This window comes from Hippoglossus stenolepis, chromosome 8 (genome assembly GCF_022539355.2).
Source record: "Hippoglossus stenolepis isolate QCI-W04-F060 chromosome 8, HSTE1.2, whole genome shotgun sequence".
Lineage (NCBI taxonomy): Eukaryota > Metazoa > Chordata > Actinopteri > Pleuronectiformes > Pleuronectidae > Hippoglossus > Hippoglossus stenolepis.
The window spans coordinates 14667132-14689658 of NC_061490.1; the positions used below are offsets into that span (position 1 = coordinate 14667132).

Here is a 22527-nt window from a genome sequence, read left to right on the forward strand (position 1 = left end):
ACCGGAATGCAACATAATGCATATTTTATTTTTTTCATAAAAAGACGGATAAGTCACAAAGCAACAATATTTTCCATCGTCTAAAAACTAATTTTCTTCAAGTGGAATTCTACAATTTCTTCCAGGGGAGTTTGCTGTTGTCCATGTAACTACAATAACTTCTTTTTGGGGTTAAAAAAAAAAAGTTTGCTAACAAACATTCTATCTAAAAAGGGATCCGTATATTTTTAAAGTATTTCCACCTCTATGGAAAGATCCAGGATAACAGCAAGTGAGAGAGCAAATCTACTAAGAGTATATGGTAAAAAGGCTTTTACAAACTTGGTTGATAATGAATGGAATATTTAACATTGTGACATCTTCAGTGGAAACCAGCTTGTGTTGCAACATCACAGTACATCAACTCACATGACACATTTCCTACTTTACAAATAAATTACTGTATAGTAGAACATGTAAAAAAGACAACTTGTGCTCCTATGAGAGAAAAGCCACATATACAGGGACAGCTGCCTTCACCTCTTATACATGTGTTTACCGTGACAGACAAGCTTTTATATTAATTGACCTCACTGAGCTGAACATAAATGTACATGTAGGTAGGGTAACAGGGATGGATATACATATATGGACATTCCACATACAGTCATGGAGGTCTGTAGTCTTACAAAGAATATCAAAACCTGAGATAAACAGACTTTTTTTTTTAAATCAACCAAATATATTGAAAGCAGTTATGACTTCTATGCTACTGAATAAAACATGGCTGAGGGAAGCACTCCATTGTCACACGTAAATTGTGAAAAGGTTTGATAAACTTGGTGGACTACAAGAGGAAACGAATAAGAATGATTCAGGGCGTCAGGCAAGACTTAAGATTCGGTAAACAGCACATTGGCAACCTACAATTTCATGAGAAGATGGATATGAATAACTTAAAAACCTCAATTTGTACAAATACTATAAAAGCATCAATTCTATAAAATAGAGAAATATTTCAAAATAGATCAATTTGTAATTCAAACTTTACAATGACGTGTAGGCTACCGTTTCCTTCGCTGGTTTGAAAAAAAAAAGAAAAGATTTTAGGTTTTCGTTTTTTGTACCTGAGCAGTGAACAAAGCGAACAAACTGTCCAAAGCACAGAATATCTTTGTTCACATATTAATGTGAGGTATGTCATTTCATTAAAAAAAAAAATAAGGTCTCTCCTGAATTAAATAGACAAGCAAACAACAAGAGTTACCTTGAATGTAGTCTTAACGTTCCCTCGCAGCACCAAGGGGATAAATGCTGAAAACTGTGTCTAAACTAGCATGGTGACAGTGCGTTTGTATAAAATTAACAATTTAAAAACAACTAGGAAATTAAAAGCATTTAAAAGCAAACATAACTGAGATCACATAACTGAAAATGCTGTCTTTCAACCAATAGAAGTGTATTTGCTAAGCGTATTTTTCGAACATCAGGATAAGTATTTAACAAAAACTGAAAACCTGTGCTGCTGCCGTCTACCTACAATGAACAGCTCGACTGAAAAAAAAAAAAAGATTCCACAAACATTTCATCTACTCAAGTTATTCAATTTAGTTGCAGATGTGTGAGATATTTCTTTTTGGGTATTTGTGTGCGTAGATAGAGCTGGTCAGTGCGTGCTGATCGCTGCACTCCGATGACGGGGTGGCGGACGTGGAGAGTCCAAGAAATAAATGAAAGTGGGGATTCAGTTACAATGCTGATGCTCCGCCATGTTTCTCCTGCAAGACGGGACAAGTCAAAAGGGTCATCATCATCATCATCATCATTAGAAAGTTAAATACTTTGCTGTCAAGAGTTAGATGAGAAGATCATGACTACATCTAATGTCCTTTAAATATAAAGCTACAGCTAGCAGCAGATTAGTTTAGCTTAGCATAAGGGCTCCACAAAGTAATTGCTCCCAGCTATAGACAAAGATAAAGATGGCCGACATGACAGCTCCCAAAGGTGAAGCCAATATATACATATATATACTGTAAATAATGTATTTGAAGGAAGTGGATACTGTGGCTCTTCATCACATCACTACTGTACAGACTTTGGCTCCAAATCAAAAGATGGCGTCACTGACGTCTAAAGTGGAGACGCGTCATCCATCTTAATGCACAGCCAAACCTTAACATCAAATTGTCCTTTTTATTTTTTAAGTTAAACAATTAAGATATATATTACACATTAATGAACTTAAGGTGCTTTTTTTTTACTTTTAGCTGTTTCGCCTGTATTTATGCTAAGCTAAGTTAGCCAGGTTCAGGTTCTGCCCAGTACTGTTTTTGTGTCCTGGGTCGAGGGTTTGTACCTTATCTGGCTCAATGTCAGAGTCTGCAGTTATGACAATCCTCTTCTCCACACGAGTCTCTGAGGATCCACCTTTCACTACCTGGTAGAGGGAAGAACAAATATGTAACCAAGATGCAAATAACATGATATTCAACTGAAAAAGGCAAGAGCTGGATTTTTCATGCTGGCCTTTGAGATGTGAGTGGTAGTGGTGGTGACTGTGGTGCCACTAGTGGTCTCTGAGGTCTGGGAGCTGGACACCGTTGTGCTGTCTTTGTCCTCGTCTGTCCCATCATCTGTCACCTGAGGACAAACAGCAAAGAAAAGGTGGACTGAATATAATTTTAGGTTATGTGACCCCTGAGCATCAGCCAGGGAAGTTTCTGTGCTGCCTCATGCTCATTGTGGAGCCCCTGGCCTGGTCCTCCCAGACCTGCTGAGAGTCAGCTTGTGCTGCAATCTCCTCCATGCTATACAGGTGAGACAGATCTGGGCTGAGCAGGTGCTGGAGCCCCTACCTTTGAAGACTCATAGGTGAAGGTCTTGGTCGGGACGATAGGGACCTCTGTGGTGGAGATGCCGGTGGGTAAGGAGATGGAGGCAGCTGTGATGGTGACTGTCTGGGTCTGCACCAGAGGGGGCTGTGGATGGGAGCATAGCCCCATGAGTTGTTGGCTGTTTAACCGGAGAATTGGCACCACACAGCAACCATTTTATCTCATTTTTCTCCTCACCAAATTTCTTTTGATTAATATTTTTGGAAACAACAACCTTGTTAATCCTCTTCCCACCACCAGCTATCACAGAGAGGAAATGGGAAACGGAAAATATAAAGCCAGAAGTTGGTTTGGAAAGATGATGAAAGTAAAATAAACGCGTTAGAAACGTTTTGTGGCAGAAAAGAACATGCTCATGTTAAAGTGACCCGTCACCTCAGTTGAGAAGAACTTAGCACACCACTGTGCAACACATCTGCGGCAAGCAGTTACATTTGACCAGTAGTTGGCGTAATTCACACCACAACTCGCCATTATAGAATCACAGGTTTAATGTCATGGTGCTGCAAAGAAGTGAGCAAGTGTGGCTGCCGTGAAATCATACAGAGGCCAAGCAGAGACAGAATCAGCATCACCCTGAGGGAGTCAGGAGACTACCTGGAAGCAACGTATGACCTGTGGACCATGGCTCCTGAAATAGGAGGCTGGGGCAGATCCGACTATCCTCCCAGAGCGCTCCGACACTGCAGGACATGATCCTTCTTCCTCCTGGGTCTCATCTAAAGCTTTACAGCCGGGCTCGAGGGAGGCAGGCAACTGGGCCTTCTCCACCTCTACGATGGGCACCAATGAAGTCTCAAAAACTACAACACCATCTTGTTCACATGAGTCTTCCTCAACAGGAGCACCGTGGGCTTCGACACTATCAGGCTCCCTCTTGCGGCACACAGCGGGCCTGCGTGCGCCTGATGAGCCCAAACTGCTGCTGGTTTCCTCTTTCTCTGAACCATTGCAAAGGGAACTAATGCACATACTCTAAAAAAAAAAAAAGACGAAACATAATCACCATGTGCTCATGGACAGGTGAAATATTTCTTATCGATATAGAATAACAAGTTGAATTTACAGGGATTAAAGATATGTAAACAATAATATTCAACTGTTTATGCTCACACTGCATCCAGTTTATGAGGCACTACAGACCTACAGGGAAACAGTAGTGGTCAAATCTTCACTGTTTTAAAACCACACCTTAACAACACATTGCAGGACATGTGCCACAATCTACCCTTTTCCATATGACACAACAATGCAACGATAGGTGACCAAATAAAATGCATACTGAAAATAGATTTGGCTGTATAATGTAATGAGTATAGTTACCTTTTCATTGCTCTTTGATTTTAATACATGTACATGCAATATGCCATGGAGAAATAAATATGCCAATCAATTTAGGAAGACTGATATTTATGAGTGTGCACAACTTTGTGCAGATCCAGATGAAAATCCAGATCTAGTGAATTTAAAGGTTCGGTGTGTAGAATTTAGTGACATCTAGTGGTGAAGTTGCATGTTACACCACTCCCCTTCCAAACATGAATGAGAACCTGTGGTAGCATTCACTTGTCATAAAAACTCAAAAGGGTGTTTTCCGATTTAATATAAAGTATTTAATTATAAAAGGGCCCATTCTAGGGTAAAGAAAACAACAATTCATACAATTTAGATAAAACATCACTAGGATATTACACACTGGACCTTTAAATGTGGGTTCATAAGGGGACTGTTGGGCCTTGGTGGAGGTATGTGCTCTAATGAGTGACACTAGTTATGTCAAATTGATTTTCTTGAATCTTCAAGAGGGAGAGATTACAAAAGTGATATGATATATTAGTACAGTCATAGACTTCAGTCTATGAGTGGAACTCAAAAGAAAATCTGAAATTTCAATGACAAAATCTACGCTCCTTGAAAGGAACAAAGAGTCAATGGTACTGAAGTATATGGAATGCCTTTTATTCTTTGGTCAAAGTTGATTGTCAAAAACATCATGCAACAAGAAATCCCTTGAAGTTCCTACATACTGTCTTGCCAAGTACCAGTGAAGGACAAAGAGGTTAATAAGTATTACAATTAAGCTGCCTCGACGTCTCCGTTCACAGGAAACACTTTACTGTGACAAACAAAATTCCCAGTAACCAGAATAAAATTAAGTCCCGGATTAATGTTTTCCAGTGATTATGTCACGTGTGTTTAAGGAAAAAAAAAAGAATAAATATCTCAAAATAAACAAATACATAAAATCACATCACAGTGATCAGCTTATCCAAAGACAATATCGGAAGACAACTGACATTACAAATGCACCTCAGGATGTGTATAAAATCAGGCTCAAAGTGATATGGTCAGACAATAAAAAAAACAGATAAAAGTCAGGTTATATTGGTAAACTGGTTGGAATCTTTTAGGTCGAAGTGAAATCCCAGAAAATGCAAAATAGTAGATGGTTGATTGTCATTTTCAGTCTTAATCAGTCTTTGGAGCACCCGTTTCTGACTGGAGAGACCAACTGTGCTGCAGTGGGGAACAAAAAGAAATGGAAGTCTTTTCCCACGGAGGCCAGAACAGAAAAATCAAAAGGGGGGGCAGCTTCTCGAGTGGAGCAGAAGATGAGAGGATGAAGAATGCTACAGTGATGTTGCAGAGGAGGCGAAAGAAGGAGGAGGAGGAGGAGGAGGAGAAGAGAAAGCGAGTGGTTTGATGGGTGGATGGACTAGGTGCGGTCTCCACGGGTCACACTCACACCTGTGTGGGGTTTCCGCAGGGTCGAGGCTGCCCCTCAGCTGCGTTTGGAGTAGAAGTCTAGCAGGGGGCCGCGCGGGAGGCGGATGACAAACTGAGGGGGGAGGGAGGAGGAAGGAGGGAAGAGAGATGAGAGGGAGGAATTTTTTTGAAATGTCTGCAATGGCCGACTGTGAACTGCACTTGTAAGACCTATTTTTAAAAAATTGAAGTCTTGATATATAGTGTACCAGAAGTGTTTTTTTTCCCCAGAGGATGAAAATGTTATTGGAACATGCATTTTTTTTATTATTATTTATTTCCATGTCCTACATTCCACTCTAGACTGAAAAGACAGAAAGTCATCCAAACTGGTAGGAATAAAAAAAAAAAAAAGGCATTTTACAGGTTTTATGAGAAGAACTATTTCAATAAGCCACGGTTAACTGGGTCACTCTAGATTCCCTGTGTAGTGGTGTGTCTGAAATCTGAAATAACATTGAGCTGTGTTAGAGGTAACTTGGAGCCTGGAGCAACTGCAGCTTGTTATTAATCACCCCCACCATTTCAGGGCATTTTCACACCTGAAATATCCCAACCACCTCTCTTGGTCGGACTAAATCTTGGTCCCTTGGTGCGGACCGTGGTCTGAGGGACGTTTTGCATCTGTTATTTGAGCTCAGAATAAATTGAAAAGTCTTAAAGGTCCGCACCAACTAGATATATGTGAAAGTCCCCATTGCTAATTAATTGTGCCAGGCCATTTCTATTGCTGTGTGTCTTATAAGACACATTTATTTAAACTAAACGTTATGCAGAAAGACAAATTAGCTGACCATAAACAGTGAGTGTCCACTCCACTTCGACATTTAAACAAATTTGTTATTATTATCATCATGTTTTTAACAGGTTCTGTCAAACACTTTGTACGTTAGCTCAGATTACCAGCACCACTGCAGGCTCCAAGTCGTCAGTGTAGCTTTACTTTGATTTCAGTGAAACTCTAATGCATCCTGACAATATGCTGATACTCTGGGGTCTTAATCTCCAAGTGGTTTATATCCAAGCTGTTACGATGCACTAGAATTAATGTCCCTCTGAGGTGCATGCAAAATGAACACTACACTTGTTTGTTCATGTGACAGCAGCTCAACTAGATTGCTGTTGTGCTTCTGGTCCACTTAAAAGCTTTAATGTAATAATTTTAACTGCACTACAACTATTAATGCCAGTAATAGCACAATTATATTGGTTACCTCCGCCAGGAGATTATTTTTTCAACCCTGTCCATTTGTTTGTTTGTTGGTTTGTTTGACATCAGGATTACGCAAAAATTAATGAATGGAATTTCATGAAACTTGGTGGAAAGATGGGACACGGGCCAAAAAAGAACCCATTAAATGTTGGCAATGACACAAAGGATCACCTTCTCATCATTGCAAGTTTGTTTTTTATTTTACATTTTCACCAGTTTCCCAGGGAATGTATGGATCAGTCAGGTTTACAGGACTGAATTATTGTGGGAAATTCTGATGTGAATCCAAATAAAATCTGGATCTATTGAATATAAATGTGGTTTCATAAGGGGACTGTTTGGTCTTGGCAGAGGTATGAGCTCAACTAAGTATTTCCATACTGGAATTCATATCATTTACTATAAAGAGAACAGTGAATGAGGCCTTGTCTCGAAATGGAAAAACAACCAATGCTTGGAGGAAGCAGCAGCCAACAAAGGTAAAAGCAGCATGAAAAGACTTAACATAAATGTTAAGTATTAAAAGCAGAAAGAAAGCTTCACAATGAAGGAAGGGCGGAGGAGAAGGAGAGGGGGTAAGTAAATTCTGCTCCGCGTCAGAACGTGCAAACTTTTCAAGAGAGTGGTCTCTGAGTCATGCAGTACAGTTTCAAAAGTCCGGACTGTCAGTCATGCAATACGAAGTTGTCGAGGTTCAGATGCCTTAAGTGCAGGTAAGAGAAACCAAAGTGAAGCTCTCAAGAGATTTAAACAAATCCCAGACTGCTGTGACCACTTCAGTCACATCAGTGAAAGAACAAGAGTACAGACCCTATTCAACAACTCAAACTGCATTCCTCATACACATGCATGTGTTACATACCACATGCTATCGTCTTGAATAGGTCTGTACATGCAAACATGATCCACTCAAAATGTCAGAGAACAAGAAGAGGAATGGCAACTAGAAGAGCCTGATTCCCCTCGTGCCTCAGATTGTTTTGTTTGAATGTTCAACTTATTCAAAAGAATAAACTATTATGCAACAATTTAATGTTTTAAATTGTAGTCAACCACAAGATGTTTAATAGAATTTCAGGTTCTTCTATTCCATCACAAATCCATGCATACTGCTCATATTAGTGCTGTGATTCCCCCCCCCAATCGAGTACAATGATAAAATCAAGTTGAAGTTGAAAAACCATGGAAAACAAATGTGATGAGGCAAATTTATTCAACTTCAAAAAAGTCAGTTCAGGAATTGAAGATGTTATTGAGATGTATTTATTTGCAGGATTTCATCCAATCCCTGAACTGACTGACAGAAGGTGTTTTCTGTGAAAGACTTACCCCATCTGCACTGGCCAGAGGTTGACCATTGATACCCAGGGTGCGGAACGGAGAGTGTGTGGACAGACGCTTGTCCCACTCACTGGGCCTGGAGTCCGGGACGGCTTCCATGAAGTTCTTCTTTAGCTTGCTGATACTGGCGTGATGCCTGATCAGCTCCTCCTGAGGCTTATCGAACTCCTGGATGGAGGAAAGTCGAGAGGGAAGGACAGTGCGGCAAGAGGGCGACATGAAGTGGAGCAAGGAAACGTATAAAGAGAGGATATGTGGGGCAGGTGGATGGGGAGGGAAAGGATAGATGAAGGATGTGTTCATAGTTGGGAGAGAAGGAGAGATTAACAAAAAGAGAGAATAAAGTCAGATTATGGTGCTTTTCTGCAGAATTTCTGTTGATTTACTGCTGATTAAATATATAAGCAGAAGCAAGGTTAATCTGTGATTCTAAAGGAACATAAATTAGAAGGGCAAATTTATCTGGACGATCATACTATTTGGATTCTTGATAGATTATCAGCGACTCCTTTCCAGAGTGTAATTTAGGTCTGGCAGTGGATTAATAAGGCCAGACTTTGGTTCATAGAGGAAAAAGGTTTAGAGGAGTCTGTGCCGTGATTTATCAAAGTCGATTATCACTTGGCGTTCTGCATGGGTGGAGTCTAGGAACTACACAACACAGCATTAAGGGTCTATTTCACAGTATTAGGCTCGCAGTGAAACATGTCGTGAAAAAACAGGCTGCAAATGAATGAGCAGGAGACGGTGGCAGACATGGTGAGAGACGAAGCCTCAGTATAAATGGAAACCTGTTCATTCAGCACAAATGAACAAAAGCAACAGTAGCAGCATTGATTTGGCAACAGTTAGCATCAAGTTGATCTTTGTGGATGATTTTGAAAACCACCAAACACACTGCGGACAGCTCTAGTCAACGAACAGAGGTGTTTGTTCACTTATTGTGGTGCCGAAGAGCAACTTCATGGTAAGTGTTCCTCCAAACCTCATTTATTTCATACAAACCAGTAAAATTCACAATTATTTAGATTAAAATTTTTATGATCAAAAGATTTAATTTGTATAATTGCTGAGAAAATTGCAATGCATTACTAGCAATTTAGACAATAAGATGGAGGTAGAGAAAGCGGAAGCACGAACAGGAGAATACTGATGATCTGGGAAAAAATATAAATATCATATAATAATGGAGCAGCTTGTGAATCCTGGGTTGAAAATCAAAAAGCGCTCGCTGTCAGTGATTAGACCGCATCATGGTCATTGGTTTGTATATATCAATGCAAGAGTAGGAACCCTGATCACAGGTTCAACAGCACTCTCCTGAAAACAACCAGATTAGAGTCACATTGCCACACACACACACCCATTTATCATGTAATCTACTGTACATTAACACTGATGCAAAGAAGTGTGAATCATGCCACATGCAAGCGTGATATTAAAACAGGAGCCACTGCGCCAAAGAGCAAGAAAATACAGCTCGGGATAAGACGTCTCCAGAAGGGATACAAACCTCCAACATTAAAAGGCTATGTCTGATATAAATTGAGTCACCCTCAATTTTCTTTGCTCTTTTCTGTGAAAAATGAAAAGAACAAAAAAGTGTAGGTTTGTTTCAGTTTCCGTGTAAGCAGGCGTCACACTGCCCCACGTCGGACATGCACACTACAAAGTTCACTACCGTGTTAATACAACAGACAAGAGGAGCTGTGAGGAGACTGCATGCAAAATTGTTTGGGGACAAATGACCATCGGGGCCGAACTGCAACGTACTAATGAAGCAGTGAACTTAAGGCTCTAGGAGAGGATTGACTCAAGATAAACATTTTATAATGAGCTAAGAAGTAAAGAATGGTGGACTGAAAGAAGTGTGATAAAATACCATGTATCATGCCCTTTTTTAGTAATCTATAAACATGCATGTGTACATTCCAGGGTTTACAACAGCAAGCAATGAGAAGTGATGAATGATTTGTTAACCTTTACAAAGCTTCTACGTGTGAAACATACTTTAGATCTGTATATATTAAAGTTACGGTCACTCAATGCGTACATTATCTATGTGCACATTCTTCTACCTCTTATAACATACTGTATGAGCATCGAATCTGACGTGGGTTTCATTTAAGACCTAGTTGTATGGAAGCACAACATGAGAAGAGGGTGATATTAGTCTTTTGGATGAGATGCTCGATATCATCAGAATGGAGGCGGAGAAATGGCTACAGAGACATAGACAAGGCTCAGGACCTGACCTTTCGCATTCGCACCACCTCCGTGCTTGTGACCTCTGACTCGTGCTACCCCAGGGAGGAGAGAGGTTCACAAGTTAGCATCGTCTGCTTGCTGGCTTCAACACTCACAGCTGAAATTGTGTGTTCTATGGATTGACATGCAAGAGGCTAGTGTCTGACACTAACCTGAATGTCCCCATTGACGGTGGATATCAGTGAAGAGTTTACTTCTCCCTGGTCCCTCCACGCTGCTGGCTACAGCAGCAAGAGAGACACAGTTCATGCTCAGACACAGAGAACAATCTCTGCTCGCTACTTCAGCATCTATCATCATTAAGGACTGTAACGAATTGTCTTATAGCTAAATTATCTACAGTCAAGATACGTTGGCAATCACTGCAAGGACACATCATAAATTATTTGTTGATATTTCACTGCCACCAGATATCCTCTTAGTCATACATGATTTACATACACACAGTATGGGATTTTACATTTTGCCACTTTTGGTGATTACCAGTGATGAAAGGAATCAATTACCTTGACCTCAGTTCCCTCCTCAATCTTTGAGGGCTCCACAGCTTCTACGGTGACCTCCAGCTTTCTCTCCTCCTGGCGGCTGGTTTTAATAGGAGTGGAGGTCTGGGGCTGCTCGAGGGGGGCCATGGGGATCCCTGCCTCAGCCAGAGCAGCCTGGGAAAAGACCGGAGCGCTGACAGGACGGGCACCCCTCTGCGTGATCACCACTGGACACAAGACAGACCAAATGGAAATGTGAGCAAAAGAAAACATGTTTTAGCTCAATGTGTTATTGGGGGATGAGAATCTTTAAACATCGGACATGATCAAACCCTCAGTGAGTAAAATGCATTGAAACAGATATAGCAGCTGTAAACATACAGACACGGACAATAGCGCATCTATGCAAACATCATACTTACACTCTCAAGCCTTGATGTGATCGAGTAAATGCAAACACTGCAGGAGAATACTGTACCTTAATTGCTCCGTTAACTTGCTTTCATGAAGGTTAAGCAAGTATTAGAACTAGAGGCGGACCAGAAGCACATATTCACAAAGTGGAATGAGAGCAAAAGCGCAGTTTAGTTCTTGTTACCATCCAAAGATGGATGCAAAGGCAGATGATGTTAGGCTGCAAAGAGCTAAAAAGCTCACTGTGGTTGAAAATGCTGAGTGAGAGAAAACACGTTCTTCAATACGAAAAACAAAGCACGGTGAGAAGGTCCTTGAATAACAGTGAGGCTGCAAAAGTTAATAAGCGATTCATGGAGTGAGAAAAGCGTGACCATGTACGAGCTGTTCACCTGTAAACCAAAAAAACAAAATACATTGGGGAAAAAATACCTGACTCTTTGCGGTCAACATCTAGAAGAACAAACCAATCATCATTGACATGTGTCTTTATGAGCGGAAGTCTTTCCTCCAGGATCCGTTCCTCGAACTGAGGTCTCCTCTCGGAAATAGTGACCCTCTTTTTGGCAACAGCAGTTGGAACTCTGACCTCTGCTGGGAGCTGGATGCGTTCAGTGACAGCAACTAATACAAATGTACAACCAGGTATTATTGTGGAAATAAGGTACAAATGATTAAGACACCTGCATTTACAGTGAGATGACCTTAGCAGCTAAATCTGAGTAGAACCGTTACATGACACATTACATGGCTGCCTTGTGTTCAAATGTCAAAGAACAATATATTAAAGCTAAAATGGAAATGTTTTTATGCTTAGCTGGAATAAATCATTTAGATTATACCTGATTTCTTAGGGGTCAAATCCAGAAGAATAAACCAATCGTCTTCCACCTTTCTTTCAGTGGTTCCCACAACAGTGACAACATGCTCAACCACAGCAACTAACACAGAAACATAGAGGCAGGTGCACATCAAATGTCAAAGAATTAGTGTGAATTAAAAAATACACTTAAGTGGAACTGTCTGTGTGCATAGCAGGAACAATCAATACCTGATTTCTTAGGGGACACATCCAGAGGAATAAACAAAACATCCTCCACCTTTCTCCCAGCAACAACATCGACAGCATGCTCAACGACAGCAACTAACACAGAAACATAAAGGTAAATAAATCTGATGCAAATATATTTATAGATTTTTGATGGAGCTATTTCCGATTTCAGGCTTTCAGCACAGTGTATGCAGACCCTTTGGCGATATGAAGTACCTGGTGGTACGAAAACAGGTTTTTCTTGGACGATGTCGAACAGGACAAACCAATGATCTCCTCCCTCTCTCTCTGACGGCGATGCCGCTTGGATTGGTCTAATTTCAGACAAACGTGTCTCATCTTGCCTGCTGTCCCCACCAATTATCATCTTCTTCCATGTTCTAGTCTCTGTGGTTGTCACCTCAACCTCCTTCCCCACATCCAGAATAATCTCAACAGGGGAAACTGGTACAAACAGGCGAACGTCAAGGGAATTGAGAGACACTCGTAAATCCAACACACAAATGTTCAGACAGAAGAAATGTCATAAAATATTATGTTTCAGAGAGCATTTGGACATGGGTGCAAATATAGATCAACTGAATACCTGATGGTATAACGACTGTTTCTTCACGAATAGCATCGAACAGCACAAACCAGGCGTCCCTCTCTGGCTGTGGCCGGGACAGCTGCGGTCTAATCTGGTGAAGTTCAACCTGACGCACCTTCGTCTCTATGCCTTTCACTTCAACCTGAGGTTCAACACTTGGATAAATTTGGCTCGGCACTGCCAGAGAAACTGAGAAAAGACAAAACTTAAACTTCAGCTTCAGCCAAAAGTGCAGAATCTGACAGAAGCCTCATATTTTTTTAATAATTTCTGGATTGTTTATGTGAATCTAAAGCTGCTTCCAGACATGCAGTGGTGTCCACACATTTTCCTAACAATTTAAAGAAAATCTCCATATCACTCGCTCTGGACATTTTCTGGAACTTTTCCTACCACCCCAAGTAAAAAAGACAATGTAAGAGTGAGCCCATGTGAAAATACAGCAGGAAAATTCACAGAGAGCAAGTGGACGGGTTGTGATGGACACGAACCAGGAATATCTCATGATGAAAAATGTGTCAAATTGGAAAGACGACGGTATTCTAGAGCTTTTTGTGATAAGGCCTTAAGCAGGAGTCAATGTGCTTTTAACAAAAAAAACATTGATTCCCTAAGCAGATTTTCTAAGTCATGTCCTGCCTCCTGCACTCTGGACCCATTGTCTCAATGTCCAGGACACGTTCCTATTGCTGTGAAAGCATCTGACCCAGACAATGTAATTCTACGTTTTTCATATGTGAAAGGCAAACTTTGGAAAATTGGTCTGGACATTTTCCAGAGTTCATGTCTGGAGACAGCTTGAGAGTCTTCTTTGGTGCAACATGTGTGAAAAGACATTTGAAGGCCGTGTGTACCTGGAGGCACATATGTAGTTTCTCTGGGAACAACATCCAGCAGCAGAAACCAGTCGTCATCTCTCGCTCTCACAGGCTGAGATATTTTCAGCTCTGAAATGAATTGCATGGGCAGCTTCTTTTCTTCTTTTTGCATCACAATATCTTCAATCACAACTTCCTTCTTGGACTCCACTGCTATCATTTCAGCCACAGCAGAAATGCTTTCCTCAGGATAAACCTGAACCATGGTAACTAATAACAAAGACAATGAATGAGCACTGTGTGTCACAAAAAAGTGACAAAATAGAAATGTGAGTATTTGCAGAGGGACAGAGAAGGAGAGTAAGAGAAAGTTGGCAGATACCTTGTGGCACAAATGCTGCTTCTCTAATGGGAACATTCAGCAGGATAAACCAGTCATCTTCTATCTCTTTCACAGCCTGTGGCCGTGCAACTATTCCCGTTTCACTCAGCTCTCGTTTTATCTGTGTGTCTTCTACTACAACCTCCACTCGAGTTTCCCTCTGCTCAACGGTTGTGATTTCAACCAGAGAGACACGTTCTTCTGGTGACACTTCAACACGCTGCAGAACAGCAACTACGACAAAGGAGATACAAATCCTCAGGCCACAGACTGTATGCTCTTATTTTGGAGTAATAGCATCTGCAAAGCTCAGGGTAGTTCTTTACTTTGACAAAGCTGCGAAGCACTTGCGGGGGATTTCAGCCGTACCTGGTGGAACATATGACGTCTCTCTAGGAACAACATCCAGCAGCACAAACCAGTCATCCTCTCTGTCGGTCACTGGCCGCTGTGCGATTTCTTGTAGTGTCGGTGCCTCTTCTATTATCTTTCTCTCTTCAACAACCACAACTTTAATTTCCTCATCTGCTGCAGTTCCAACCACAGAGACAAAACTCTCTGCCTCCATCGGGTCTCGCTCCTTCAAGATGACTGATATATTAAAAGAAAGAGTTACACACAAGTAGTGAGCATAGTAAAAAAGGTATAATATAAGTTGTAAGTGGATTTCAGCCGTACCTGGAGGTACATAAGGAGTTTCTCTAGGAACAACATCCAGCAGCACAAACCAGTCATCCTCTCTGTCGGTCACTGGCCGCTGTGCGATTTCTCTTAGTGTCGGTGCCTCTTCTATTATCTTTCTCTCTTCAACAACCACAACTTGAATCTCCTCATCTGCTGCAGTTCCAACCACAGAGACAAAACTCTCAGCCTCCATCGGGTCTCGCTCCTTCAAGATGACTGATATTTTAAAAGAAACAGTTACACACAAGTGGCGAGCACAGTAAAAAGGTATAATATAAGTTGTAAGTGGATTTCAGCAGTACCTGGAGGTACATAAGGAGTTTCACTGGGAATCGCATCTAGCAACACAAACCAGTCATCATCTCGGTCTGTTACTGGCCGCTGTGCGATTTCTTGTCGACGTCTCGGTGCCTCTTCTATTATCTTTCTCTCTTCAACAACTACTTCTGTAATCTCATCAGCTGCAGTTCCACCCACAGAGATGATACTTTCAGCCTCCATCTGGTCTCGCTCCTTGATGACGACTGATATTTCAAAAGAAACCGTTTTAGCACAAGTGGCCCCAAGCACAATACAGACATAGCATGAGTCGTAAGTGGAATTTCAGGAGTACCTGGAGGTACGTAAGGAGTTTCTCTGGGAATCACATCCAGCAACACAAACCAGTCATCCTCTCTGTCTGTGATGGTCTGTGGTGTCGGGATCTCTGGTGCACTCCATGCCTGCTCTTCTCGTATTACTCTCTCTTCTATTATTATCTCTGTTTTCTCCTCAACTGCTGTAATCTCAGGCTTTGAGATGAAATACTTGCCTTTTTCCACTAGGGCGTGTTCCACAGCGACAACTAATGATGAGAGTAAAGATACACAATGTTTGAACATGGGAGCAAACATGTATTTAATGTTGAATGTAATGTATTCAAATAAAAGTAAAGTTGGTTAATAGGTTAAAAGGAGGTTATGTTTTCTATAATGTTTGTTTGTATGCAGGATTACACAAATCGATTTCCATTAGAGCAAGACCCAAGGAAGAAGCGGGTTGAGATAAACAGGTAGACAAACAGGATATTTTTTCCCTGTCTTTTACATGGCAAAATAAGGCTTTAGCCTAATCTGGGGTATGTACTCTCTGAGCGACTTTGCACCATTAGGACATGTGAAGCAAATTTATTTTAGATCAGCTTTACTGTCATAACTTCCACTACAATAATAATAATAATACCTTCACTAAATATAGAATGATACTCAGTACAGAGAGCACTTTTATAAATTTCACCTTTTATCTAAACGCAAAAAGGGAAGAGTATTCAAAACGAGCTAGAAACCAGCCTGTTCACTTCTCATATTCTCAAAATATTAGAGATTAGAAGAGATCTAAAGCGGTTAGGGTTAGTAAATAAATAAACTGTACCTGGTGGTTTGTAAAGAGGTTTATATGCAGGACGGTCAAAGAGCATGAACCAGACATCTTTATCTTCCACCTCAGTCTGAGGCCTCTCTGTAACCTCTCTCTCTGAAGTTATAACTTCCACTTGTACTTCTGTCTCTACATCACCCTCTTCCTCCTCCTTTTCTTTTATTAACTTCTCTAGCTCCTCCTTCCCTAATTCTTGCTCTATCACTTCTTGAAGTTTCTCTGCAATCTCATCCACTTCTTGGAGCCTTTCCTCCAAATCCCTCACTTCCCTTAGCTTCCTTTCCAAAGCATTTGCCTCTGTCAGCTTATCCACCAAGGTCCCCATTTCCTGAAGCCTCTCAATGAACTTCTCACTGGTCAGCTCCTGCTTGTCCTTATCCTGGACCTGCAACTGTGCGTGGGGAGAGACTGGGAGGAGCGAAGGTGAAAGTAAAATTATGAACCATGAAACAAAAATGTTATCAGTGCAGACTGTATACATATTTCACTTATTGCATTCAAGTTCCATAAATGTTTGCAGGTCACGTGTCAACACAAGAGTCACACAAAGAAACTCACATGGTTTTTCAACAAGTGAAGACAGGCTGAAGATTCGGTCAAAATAGAGGAACCAATCATCTTGTTCTCTCAGTGCAGGACGCAAGAGCCCGTCCACATAGCTCATGTTTGTCAAGCTGAGCTCAGCTGATAAAATCAGAGACAAAATACTCAGCACTTCCATAGATGAGAAAACCAAATCAATTCTCAAACAGCAAAAAGAAGACCTGTACCACCTTTGTGGTTTCTATGAAAGCCTTGGGGGTTAATGTAGCATATATATATATATATGGCAGATGTATCTTAGGGATTGCAAAGTTAGTGTTCCTGATGCCAAACTGTGAAATTACAAGTGACGATACCTTGCTGTTTCACAAAAGCAAAAGGTTGGACAAAGGGAAGTGGAGGATGGTGATGCAGCGGGGTAGAACCCTCGCCTTCCACTGTCTGGCTGATGGTTTGAGAACCAGTCTGACCGGTGTCCTGCCAGGTCACTGTGACTGTCTGAACAGATCGCTCCTCCTCCCAGGACTGAATGAAGGTCTGATTAGACTCTTCTCTGGCTGCGAAGATATGACAAGGTCACTGCAGTTATGTAATGTTTTGTTGGAGAGACCAAACCAGATGCCAAGCGTTTGTACCGGACGACTCATTAAGGTTAGTTAAAAGCTGAATGAAAGATGCCTCTCATTCTTTGAGGGGTTAGAGTTCAAGCTTTTATGGCAGCAACTGGAGAAGTAATGAGTGAGTGAGCAAATGGAAGATGCTGTTGTGCAACACACATCAAGCAGCAACTTCTTAAATGCCAAAAAAAGAGGAAGAGTAGCCTCAAGACTGGAAATGCCCTTGTGCAGCTGAGCATGTGAAACTCCTTGTTCTTTGTTTCATAGATCACTCACAGTGACCCCAAGCTACCCTGGGATCAAGGAAAGTCCAAGGTGGGCGTCACCATCCGCACGTCAGAATAGGTCACCTACCTGACAACGTAAGCATCTGTGCCAAAGCTGAATGACAATGTCTTCAAGTGTTAACGAGCATGAAAGCAAATGATCCAGAAAGGATGGGCACGTTAAATGATGCGATGAGGCCGTCTGTGAGCAAGAATAAAATAAAAGCTGCATATATGCCAAAAAGCGTTGGCGGACTCCCACAGTTTCTTGTACCTGGGAAATCAGGAGGAGGCTGAGGTCTGTCAGACCCCAGAATCAACCACAAACCATCAGTCTCAGACCTGGTTGACGCTGAGAGTAACTGGAGAGTGTCATCTCCAGCTGCAGGAGCGAGACAAGTCAAAGAGCAGCTTTTAAATTCGAGATACATGTGCGGTACAGTGATACCGAAACTGGTTCACACATTTACCTCCATCTAGGTTACGCGACAGCCTCTTGCTCGCCGAGCGTGTGAAGCGAGGGGCTGGGCGGTCGATCATGGAGCTCGCCTGGCGGGTCTGGGCCTGTGTGCGCCCGCTGTACCGGAACTTTGAGCCCAAGACGAGGAAGCGACGTGATGAGGGAGGCTCCACTGTTGAAACCCTGAGGGACAGATGCACTAATTCAATTTTCATCCACCCAACACTTTCAACAATTTGACAAAACCAAACACCAGGGGTTCAAATAAATAATATATATATATATATATATATATATATATATATATAAGGGTTTTACACTCTACAAATTTGCTTTCTTATGCAACGACCTGTTTATCTTATCAAGAAGACAAAACCTTTGGAGGTTTAATTCCAAGGTCAGGACCATGTGTATGTAGCTTCTTCATCTGTGGTTAAACTGCCATGGAGCCAATATAGGGATTAAGCTAGAGACCAGTTAGCCAATTATCTAGGGATAGGCAGAACCTGCGATTGACCTCTGTTACCAGGCAGGGAAATGTCATTCAGAACAAGGTGAGCGTGACCAGCTCTTACCTGAAGAAGGTGTGGTTTTCAACACAGACTTTCCACAGCTTCTTTGAGGCTTTGTAGTTGGGCAGTTTAAAACCAATTGTGCTTTCGTACTGCTCCTGCTGTAGGTGAAGAAACAAATAAAGTCAGAGTTGAATTTGAATTTCATGTTCAAGTAATAATCTGCATAATGAAACGTTTATCCCAGAGCTGGATTTGAAGAACAAACAATGGATCATGTCAATTCTGAAAGAAAATTAAATTAAATTAAATAAATAAAACACCATATATTAAGAGGCTAATTTACAGAAATGTCTAGTATCAATTATTGAAATGCAATCTATGAACCTATCTATTAACTTTTATTTTAATCAATTCCACATTCAAATTGATTAACCCTTGTATATTCAAGTTAAACCAATTTGTGAAATCAAACACAGGCTCACAACAGTTCTAAAATGGTTCAATGTGAAGTACAATAATGGGATAATAATCCAACACTATAATTCCAATACGTATGTAGTAAATTCAACATTAGCATATAAAATATTTACGGGTTTACACCATCTATAAATCCTACTATAGATAACCAGTAGGAGTAAATTCCTCCCACCATTCCAAGGTGGGGTGTTGGTGGATGGAGTTGGTATGAGGCAAAAAATAATAAAGTGAATTCAGTTTTACCTCTGACGGCCGGATCTTGATAAAGAAGCTGCTGCGTTTATAAGAGATCTTCAGCACTTTGGGCCAAGGGAAACGGTTGATCCTCAGCTTGTCCTTGTAAACCATCAGACCACCGGAGCAAACCCCCAGTGTAATGTCGACACCATCCAGATCCTGCATTCACAAAAACAGGTAGAAACTGTTATGCACTTCCAGAGAACAGTCACCAGGGGGCAGATTTTCTCACACAATGAGGGCATGTAGTTTGAGGTCAGTGAGTTTCAAACGTTATTAATCTCTCCTTTTTTTCCTGTGAGGGGACTGACATCAATTTTGTAATTAAAATCCGGATGCTTCTGATGTAATACAAACATGCTGTTACAAAATAATGGCTAGAATTTTAAAAATGAAGTCAGCGCACATTGGAACTGAGGGCTTTGGCATTCCCATAAAAACCCACAACAAGTATTAATCTAGGCTTTAAACACAATTCAAGAAAACACTGTACCTTGGCTTGGTGCAGGTCAACTCCATACATGGCGAGTTTCTTGGCATTTTCAAGAAACAACATGTCTGCCTGGGCGGGGCTCATTGACCTGGAAGCACACAGATGAGAAGAGTCCTTTTAAAAAGATAAACTTAATTGTTGGGATTATTAAACACTGAAACACGCTGCACAGTTTCTCTCTGTTGAATTGTACTTACTGAAACTTGGTTAAACTTAGTGAAACTTATTGGTTAAATTAACAGTAGATTGCTCTGAACAAAGCCCATCCCTATTGATTACCTGTATGTGCGGTGCAGCTCCATCACTTTCTCCTCCAGCTCTTTGCTCTGTCCGGGGGCCAGACTCAGATCTTTAGCGTAGTCTACTCCATGGAGCTCTGGGTCATACTCCCCGAGGTCTGACTGGGCCGCGTAGGAACCCAGCAAGGATAGTGTGACAAAGGAGCAGGGAAGAACTCCGCGCATTATGTCCTTCCTCAGCTGGAGACATAGAAAGTACCTGGAGAAGATGTGAGAGAACAAATAAGCTCACTTTTGAGGTCTTAACAACTTTGATTCTGTGCTTCATGAGAGATAATAATAACATTGCCTTAATTACTGTTCAACTTCTACGGTGAGAGCGATGCGATGCAATGGAACCACAATGCAGTTCGACAATGCATGACATCACCACATTCAAAGTGAATGAGCAGTGTTTCGGTTGAAGCCTCCAACACATACATGTGAGTCCAGCATCAGGAAATCATAAGATTTTCCAAAATGCTTAAGTATTCTCTTATCACTCACCTGGTGAGGTCTTCAGTAAGCTGTGCTGGATCAGGAGGGTAGAACTTCACACTGAATGTAAACTCATAGACAGCACCTGAAACCTGCTTCCTGATCTCTTTTGCAGGTTCCAACCATGTCTGCAGGAAATAGAGGGAAAAAATTGACCATCTGCTCACAACCAGTTTCTTATCAGGACTATGTTCACATGGACACAAATAACCTGACTGTTGACATTATTCTGAATAAACAATTACTCTGTGTATGATGTTTATGAGTTGCTAATATAATATTCCATTCATATTCCCATTTACATCTTACACAGCATAGTCTGACTATGACTTACACCGACATTACAACCGCAACGCCATACGTCCGACGTTCCAACGACTTTTATGATAATGTCGCCATTGTGATGTTTGTGCCCAATCAAAAACTTCATTATGTCCTACACATGGCATTACTAGTTTCTCCCATGCCTGAATTCTGTTAATGCTTATTCCGAGTATACAACCTTATTTGGGTTAAGTTAATCAGAAAATGCTCTTTGAATGGCAGTGTCTTATTCAGGCTATTGTCTTAATAAGGTTCATATTAGTGTCCATGTAAATATGTCAGTTGACATTAGAAATATCTGGCTCCTCTTTTGCAGTGCAACATAAAAGTACAGCAGGAGAAAAATAAACAGGATACCTTGTTGGTTGGGGTTTCCCAGTTACCCAGGCCAAAGTAATCTTTCTCCAGCAGGTTGACATGGTCGTAGACCTTTGTTATAAGCTCCTGGCCATTAGCATGTTTCTAAATGATAAACAGAGACACAGTGGGAGACAGGTGTTTAGCTGGAGAGACATATAACACAGAGAGACACATGGGAACATGCACAAGTCTGGGAGGCCTCTTACATCAAGCTCACACTCAAACTGAGTGTCGTCCAGTAAGGTGACTTTGCATTGCATGGTTTTCTGTCGTTTGGGGCCTTTAGCCTCTTCAGTCTTCTTCTCTGTTTTCTTCTCTTTTGCAGGCTTCTCCTTCTTTGCCACCTCTGTTGCAGTTTCCTCTCCTTTTTTAACTTCTTTCTCCTGTTCCGCTGGTTCCTCCTCCTTCTTTTCCGCGTCCTCCTCCTTCCCTTCTGCTACCGCTTCGGGCTCCTTCTTTGTTGCCGCTGTTTCCTTGTGTTCCTCCTGAGCTGGCTGATGAGAGTCAACACAAGAAACTTTAAAAAAGTATGTCGAAGACAGATGAAAAGAATGAGGGGAGAGAACACGATGTACTGTTTTTTTCTGTCTTTTTGGAAATGATGACAGCACTAAAATGAACACAACTACAGATCTTGAGTAAACAGCAAACATACTGCTGCTGTTGATGCTCTAATTCACAGCAGCATGGATCATTTCCGTCCAAGCATTCAGAACAACCCAGCACGGTTACTTTCGCTGAGCAAGCTGTCCACATTATTAAAAATTCAACAGAGGAAGAAAACATGGGTCTGTCTGCTACAATTAAATCTGCAGTATGGATTTGTGTGCAGAAAAGTGACAATTATTCATGTCATATTTTCCAAAGTAATATTCACTCACCTCTGCGCTGCTTATCGAGTGCTGATCGGGAGCCTGTTCGATGTCCGGCTCAGTTTTGAGCTCCGGCTCTGGAGCAGCGATCGGTGCTTTCACCTGCTCCTCGCTGGTTCCTTTCGCCACCTTCTTCCCTTTGTTCTTTCCCTTCTCTTTTTTCTTCCCTTTTTCCTCTTCCTTCTTTGGCTTCTCCTCCTCCTTCTCCTTTTCCTCCTCTTTCTTCTTTGCCTCTTCTTTCACCTTCTCCTCTTCTTTTTTTTTCGACTCCTCCTTTGGTTTCT

The 22527-nt window shown here is 41.4% G+C and overlaps 1 protein-coding gene across 7 annotated transcripts; it reads right to left on the minus strand.

Annotated features, from left to right (window-relative positions):
- Positions 1-7: 7 nt before the first annotated feature.
- LOC118114199 lies at positions 8-22488 on the minus strand. 7 transcript variants are annotated; one of them, XM_035164499.2, is made up of 34 exons: positions 22253-22488; positions 21578-21865; positions 21369-21473; positions 20697-20815; positions 20191-20409; positions 19912-19999; positions 19425-19577; positions 18765-18862; positions 18200-18372; positions 18004-18111; positions 17203-17403; positions 16862-16987; positions 16298-16711; positions 15501-15731; positions 15190-15411; positions 14882-15103; positions 14573-14794; positions 14204-14437; positions 13858-14091; positions 13001-13192; positions 12631-12858; positions 12415-12507; positions 12206-12304; positions 11796-11987; positions 10971-11176; positions 10617-10685; positions 10452-10496; positions 9710-9772; positions 8185-8364; positions 3474-3851; positions 2838-2960; positions 2509-2622; positions 2339-2419; positions 8-1757 (listed from the first exon to the last, which is right to left on the minus strand). In XM_035164499.2, exons 2-34 carry the CDS (start codon positions 21629-21631, stop codon positions 1728-1730), a joined length of 5316 nt encoding a protein of 1771 aa, XP_035020390.2. In that variant the 5' UTR covers positions 21632-21865; positions 22253-22488; the 3' UTR covers positions 8-1727. The 7 variants fall into 7 exon arrangements, with proteins under 7 accessions (XP_035020390.2, XP_035020388.2, XP_035020391.2 ...); XM_035164497.2 differs by lacking the exons at positions 9710-9772; positions 22253-22488 and having other exon boundaries at positions 21578-21771; XM_035164500.2 differs by lacking the exons at positions 3474-3851; positions 22253-22488 and having other exon boundaries at positions 21578-21771.
- Between the last annotated feature and the right edge of the window lie 39 nt (positions 22489-22527).